Below are 7,500 nucleotides of genomic sequence, written 5' to 3'. Positions count from 1 at the left end.
CTTCAAATGAATCACAACCAATTATAAGTTTTCCAAACGAGGATGATAATCATGCGCAAAATGAAGGTTCTATAAACGCACCTTCTGAAGGGGAACACAATAATACAGATAATAAGGAAGGTCCCATCATTACACCATTAGAAGGAGAACAAGCAGGTACTGCACACAAAGAAGACGTAACACATAAACATATGGTAGGGGAACATGTACCCCCTCAAAAAACACACCATGGACCTATCATTACACCAGTAGGAGGAAATCATGTACCCCCTCAAACACATCACGCACATATCATTACACCAGTAGGAGGGGAACATGCACATGGGCAAGGAAATAATGATACTACATATGTCACAATGAACACAGATGAAAGTAGCAGCAGCGATACAAAAGGAGAACATTCAAATTTACGATCTTATAATAAAAATATGAATAATAACCACGCGCAGCGTGATCAATATGATAGTGATACGTTAAATAGCGAAGGATCCGATGATGCATATTCAAGTATGCAACAGAACTTTGAGAAAAACGGAATCGATAGTTTTAAAGGGAAAGGGTTGCATGTATCTTTAAGAGAAAGAATAATAATCGAAATAATGGAAAGTGCAAAGAATGGAATAGATGGTTTATTAAAATTAAAAGATAGTAAAGACAGTGGCAAATTATTCATGGAAGCATTAGAAAAGTTAAATATAAATATGAAGGACTTAAAAAAGGATAAAAACTTAATATCATTAGAGGTATATGATAAAATATTATCAACCATGTTTAAAATATTAACCGAGATGTCATTTTATGAAGATTCCAAATTTTATGAAACCTTAGGTATAAAAAAGGATATATTAAATCAATCATTAAAAGATATAAAAATAAAAATGTTAAGAAAACTTGGTGTTTCGTATAGTAGGTTACCACCTATTATAAAACATACAGAAGGGAAATGTGCTATCAAAGATATAATTATAAGTATATCATCAAAGGAATTAGCACAACGTATGGCAATCATGTTTACAAAATGGTTAGCTCCTGATGAATATGGAGCAGTTGTTGATTATGAAAATAACGTAGAATTAAATGTATTATGTTCAGGTGCTCCTATACTTATACAACAGTGGAAATATTATCAAAACATGTTAGGGTTTGAAGAAGATAAAGATCATGCATATTTAGGATTAATAGATGAATTATTAGTTATGAATAAAAGATATAGTCAAAACAAAGACTATGTTGAAACATTAGAAAAAATAAAAAAATCTAAAGTTTTTAAGCATTGTACAAAAATTATGAGAATTGGTGGTAAGGTATCATCTGTACCTTTTAATTATGAAAATGTAAAGAAACCAAGTTCATCTATTATCGGTTCATTGGGGAATTTAATTAAAGCTAATATTAGTACATATTATAAGGCAACAGCTCAAAGAATTAATTCTTACTTTCATTATACTGAGAAAAAAAGTAAAAAATCAAGCCCCTTGAAAATTATCTCAGTTTGTACTCTTCTACATCTAACAGATATGTTATATAAATGTTCAGATGAAAATTCTAATGGAGTAATGGATTTATATAACTTACAACTTAATACTTTAAATATGAAAGGTAAAATGGTATTACAGTATTTAGTGCACTTGAAATTCTTAACTCAGGAAAAAAAAAATCAACTTAAGGAGATATGCGAACCCCAAAACGGACTAATAGGTACATGAAAATATATACATATGGATTATCCTATCTGTGTGTTATTTAAAAAAAAAAAAAAAAAAAAAAAAAAAAAAAAAAAAAAGAAATTAATAAAATAATTAATTGTTCATTTTTTTTTTTTTCTAGACGAAACATTAACAAAGATGTTAATTCTACTATCAACGGATTCTCATGAATTATTATCACATGAATTAGAAAATAAAGGATTTGACGAAGATTATATTCAAGACGAAATAAAGAATATCAACGAAAGTGATAACAATATTAGAGATAAAGAAGAAGACGATGCTGAAAAGATGATTTTTGATGATTTATAAATTCTATAAACATAATTATAAAATTATGTGTTAAACCATTTGCAAGTTGTTTGAATGATAAAATGTGTGTGAAGTATATATGAATATATATACACTATATATACATTTTTTTTTTTTTTTTTATTTCAACGTTTATATATATATATATATATATATTTGTATATTTATATATTTATATATTTTAATTTATTTTTTTTTTTTTTTCATTTTAGTTTTTAAATTTTAAATATTATTTAGCAAATCTTCATCTTATGAAAATATGTCATATAAAAAAATTTTTTTTTGTGATACTTTATCATAAGAAATAGTTTAATCTGTTTATACAAGTATAAGCGGAAACAAACATATGTACATATATATATATATATATATATATATATATTTTTTTTTTTTTTCTTTTTTTTTTATAAATTCATAAGTAAATCTTAACATAGCTAAGAATTTATCTCAATAATTCATATGACAATATATATATATATATATTTTCTTATGATTAAATAGTATAATAAAATAAAAAAGTATTAAACAAAATGATTGTTAATAGTTTGTTGTATTATAAATATGATTAATAATAAGGAAAAAATAAAAAATAATAAATAAAAATAATACATACATATATATATTTTTATTATTAATAAGGAAAATAATGGAATGTTAAATTAGGAAATACAAAAAAAAAACATATACATATATATATATATATATATATATATATACAGAAACATATTTCATTTATTTAGAACATATTCCTATACATTCTTATAAAATTAATCTCCATCTTCCTTTATGTTTTCATTATTATTATCTAAAAGAAAATCGTTCATATCAGTATTAATAATATTCATGTATTTATCATTCAGTGGGTATAAATAATCTACGAACGTGTAAAAATAAAATAAAAAATTATGTAATATAATAATATATAGTTATATTGTTATAATGATATTGAACGTATTTTCAAATGTACTTGTCTTTTGAGCACATTCTACATTGAGAGGAAAAAACCACTTCCATGTGAATTCATCAAAAACCTTAAATGAATATTTAGATCAAATAAAATAATAAAGAAAAAATAAAAAAATATATACATAAATAAATATATACATATATATATATATATATATATATATATATTTATGAATTAGTAATCTTATTATATTTCAAACCGCTTTCCAATTATTGTATATTCCCAAGTCATAAGGATTCTGCACACCAAAAAGATTAAATAAAATTAAAAGTGTTATATACTTGCATTTGTTTATTTATGCATATATATATATATATATTTTTGTATTTTCGAAATACCATGTCACTGTAGGACGATTCTATAGCTGTAATATTTTTTGAGATAAAATATATATATTGACAGTTCATCTAAAAGAGATAGCGAATAAATTATAATTATTGATAAAAAATATTTATTTTTTAAAATAGATATACAAATGAATAAATATTTAAATATATATTTGTTTTTTTTTTTTTTTTTTTTTTTGGTAGATTGGGAAAATTACAAAGAGTAATGCCAAGGTTAAAGTTAATGCAGTACAGATAGCTAAAATGATAAAAAAAAAAAAAAAAAAAATATATATATATATATATTTATTTATATTTATATACATGGAATAGTATATAATTTTCCGATTACTAATCAAAAGAGTAATGTGGTTTATTCTATCAGAATTCTATAAAAATAAGAAAATTTTAAATATATTTTTGTAAAAGATAATTATATTTCCGACAAATATAAGGAAAGTGAAATTTTTTTTTTTTTTTTTTTTTTTTTTTTTTTTCTTTTTGTATTATTTTATTTTTAAGTTTTACTTCTTGTATTTCCTTGGCACAAAGAGCATTTATAAAAATCGGTATGACAGTTATAGAAATATATGATGTAGTAAAAAAACCATATATTAAAAATAAGAAAAAAAATTTCAAATTTTTTTCTCCTACACAAGTGCCTATCCATGGACAGTGGTGATCCATTTTTAATATGCACTTATTACAAGTCTGAATCGTATATGAATAATTAAATAAATAAATTGAAAAAAATTATAAATGGTTAAATTAATATATTTATATGATTAATAAAAATATATATTATATGAATAATAAATTAATACGTGAGATATATATTAACATATATAATACATTGTATATATTATTTTATTTTTGTGATGATAACACATTTAACATCATTTTATAAACTAACCCTGCAGTGATGAGCTCTCTCTGGTCTTACCAAAAAATCACATTTGTCACATATCGTATATTTATTGGGAACATAATTTCTTATTTTTCTCTTTTCTATTGGAATGTTATTTTCTTCAGCATTGACTTGGGGGGAAAAAAAAAAAAAAAAAAAATATACATTTATATATATATATATATATATATATATATTTATTTATTTATTTATAAATATTTGAAAAACAAATAAAATATTAAATGATAAAAATAAATTACTTTCCCATGTGTCGTCAACATATCCTGGATTAACAATTGAACATTTAGCAAAAGACCAATAATAACAAATAAAAAAAGGAATGCTAAATAGAATTAATAAAATCCGAACTATGTTACTATAATTATTTAGATATACATTTTGTATGGTATCTATAAGGAAAAAATAAATTAGTGGATTATAAAATAATGTTTTTATGTTCCTTCATTTTTATGTTTATTTTATATTTATGTTTATTTTATATTTATGTTTATTTTATTTTTCCTCTTTTGTTTTACTTACATATATATGATATATAAATAAATAAACTTAAAATTGTTATAAAGATAAATGCCAAATAATTATTCATGTGGCCGAAAAGATTCTTTTTTATAATTTATTAAAAAAAACAAAAATAAAAGAAAAAAAGAAAAGAAAGAAAAAAAAGAAAGAAGAAAAAAAAACACATAAAAAAAGAAGAATATACAGTTGTTGTGTAAAATATATATTAAAGAATTTATTTGTTGAATAAAAGATAGACAAAGGTTGTATAATTTTTTTTTTTTTTATTGGAATAAAATATTGGAAAATTTTTCATTTTTACATATATTTTAATGATATACCGAAAGAAGTTTTAAAATATTATATTTTATTATATAGAGGTGAAAAAAATAAAAATCAGAATAAATAAAATAATATAAAATAAATAATTATACATTTATACAACATATTGCATAATTGTAAAATTATTATTTATTATATATACATATATATTATATACTGTGATATTATATTAATTTATATTATCACAATTATATATATATATATGTATACTTTATTATTATCATTTTTTTTTTTTTTTTTTTTTTTTTTTCATATAAATTGCGGAATGAAATACTTTTTAAAAAGAATTTTTTTTTTAAAAACGTGCAGGCATTATATAAATATAAAAATATACATAATATAATATATATATAATATAATATAATATAATATAATAATTTTTTTTTTTTTTTTTTTTTTTTTTTCATAATTATAATATTTATGTAAAATTCATATATTATTCCTTTTTTTTTTATATACTTTTTATTATAATCTATATCAAAATAATATAACTCAATTTTTTTTTCATTTGTTCTGTTTTTTAAACAAAATACAGATATATTTATATTCATATATATTTATGTATATATGTATAATAATAATTAAATATGCTACCAAAATTATATGTATATTATTTTGTATATTATAATATATAAGTATAAAAGAATGAAAATTCGAATATTTTAAATACTTTTAAGAGAAAAAGTCTGTATATTTAAATAAAATCCATATAAAATATATATTTATTATATATTATAATATAATAGTTCTATTATATATAAATATATAATCATTATTTATTAAAGGAAAAATATTCTTTTTTTTAAATATAATAGGAAGGAAAAAAAAAAAAAGAAATTTTTGTTCAATGAAGGACAAACCTGAAAATTTGATATAAAAATAAAAAATTATATAATTTATATAATATATTATAAAAATAAGTTAATTAAAAAATAAATTTAGGGCCTCATAAATTATATACAATATTATATAATATATATATATAATATAATATTAAATACTTCGTATGCTGCATTAAAAAGTATATTCTTTTTTTTATACTTTTATATAAAATAATTTTTAATTTTTATGAATATTCAAAATAATAAAATATCATATATATAAAATAATGGTATGAAAAAATAAGTAATATTATTTATTTATTATTATATTATAAAAATATCTAAAAAATTATTCCTTTTTTATATGATCTGTAATTTTTTTTATATTTTTGCTAATTCGAGTTAGCTGTATTTTTTTTTTTTTTTTTAATATTATTATTATATATCATCATTCTTAATATATTGAAAATATAAAATTGTTTATATTTATATATATTTTATATTATTTATATAAATATGTAATAATAATAATATTAAATAATAATGACATTATTATATTATATTATATACATATTATTAAATATATACCATATATATATTTTATTTTTTTCATAGATCTGAAAATGCTCTTTAAAAAAAAATAAAATAGTCTGGTATTTTTTTTTCTTTTTTTAATGCGCATATCAAAAAATAATTATTTTATATATATAAAAAAATATATATTAATAAAATATTCCTTTTTTTTTTTTTCTTTCTTTTTTTTTTAAAAAATACTTAAGAATATTAATATAAAATTAAAATAAATATTATCTAATATAATTTTTTGTCATTTATTTTTATATATATAAAAAATAAATATATCATGTTCTATATTATAAATTTATAAATATATTTAAATTATTTTTAGGATTTTTAAAAGTTTTATTAAAAAAATATTTTTATATATTTTTTATATATATTATTAATAATAAATATATATATTTACAATATATATTATATATAATATTATTTAAATTAAATTTTTTTTTTTTTTTCTTTTTTTATTATTTATTAAAAAATATTTTTTTTTACGACTACATTTTAAAAAAGAATTTTTCTAATTTTATTAAATTTTTAAATATTATTGGAATATATATAAATATATATATTTTTTTTTTTTATTTAAGAAAAAGTTAAAAATATAAATTATTATTATTATATTTTTCTGGATCTAAATATAAAAAAAAAAAAAAAAAAAAAAAAATGAAAAATTCAACTTGTTTTTTTAATTGATTGTAAATAATTAGAACAACAAAGGAGTATCTTTTTTCTTTTTTTTCTTTTTTTTCTTTTTTTTTTTTTTTCTTAATAAAATGGTGGTAGCGATTACAAATTATTATTGTTATTATTATATATTTATATTATAACTAAAAATTTTTTTTTATTTATTTTTTTTTTTTTATTTTATATATTTTTATGTTTTTATTTTTCATAATAAAAGTATATTTATTTATTTATATTTGAATAATGTTTCAAAGTGAATAATTATTTAATTTATAAAATAAAAAAGAATATCTATGTTTTTTTTTTTTTATACATTCACGCCTCCGCCCCTTTATAC

The 7,500-nt window shown here is 18.1% G+C and overlaps 2 protein-coding genes across 2 annotated transcripts in view; one reads left to right on the top strand and one right to left on the bottom strand.

Moving 5' to 3' along the window:
* PF3D7_1116000 (rhoptry neck protein 4) overlaps window positions 1-2,018 on the top strand; it is a gene marked incomplete at both ends in the record, with an annotated part of 3,936 nt that extends 1,918 nt beyond the window's left edge. Inside the window, 2 exons of the mRNA XM_001347803.2 lie at window positions 1-1,698; window positions 1,828-2,018. The exon at window positions 1-1,698 is cut by the window's left edge and continues 1,641 nt beyond it. Coding sequence (XP_001347839.2) covers window positions 1-1,698; window positions 1,828-2,018 — 1,889 coding nt within the window. The remainder of the gene's footprint in view (window positions 1,699-1,827) is intronic.
* Window positions 2,019-2,785: 767 nt separating this feature from the next.
* PF3D7_1115900 (palmitoyltransferase DHHC9) lies at window positions 2,786-4,825 on the bottom strand (the record flags this gene model as incomplete). The annotated part of the gene is made up of 10 exons (XM_001347802.2): window positions 2,786-2,892; window positions 2,986-3,049; window positions 3,185-3,223; window positions 3,324-3,392; window positions 3,530-3,570; window positions 3,664-3,700; window positions 3,840-4,022; window positions 4,225-4,349; window positions 4,479-4,628; window positions 4,759-4,825. 10 exons carry the CDS (start codon window positions 4,823-4,825, stop codon window positions 2,786-2,788), a joined length of 882 nt encoding a protein of 293 aa, XP_001347838.2.
* Window positions 4,826-7,500: the final 2,675 nt, after the last annotated feature.

This window comes from Plasmodium falciparum, assembly GCF_000002765.6.
Source record: "Plasmodium falciparum 3D7 genome assembly, chromosome: 11".
NCBI classification, from domain to species: domain Eukaryota; phylum Apicomplexa; class Aconoidasida; order Haemosporida; family Plasmodiidae; genus Plasmodium; species Plasmodium falciparum.
Note: the sequence above shows the minus strand (reverse complement) of the source record. Positions and strands in the feature narration are given on the sequence as shown.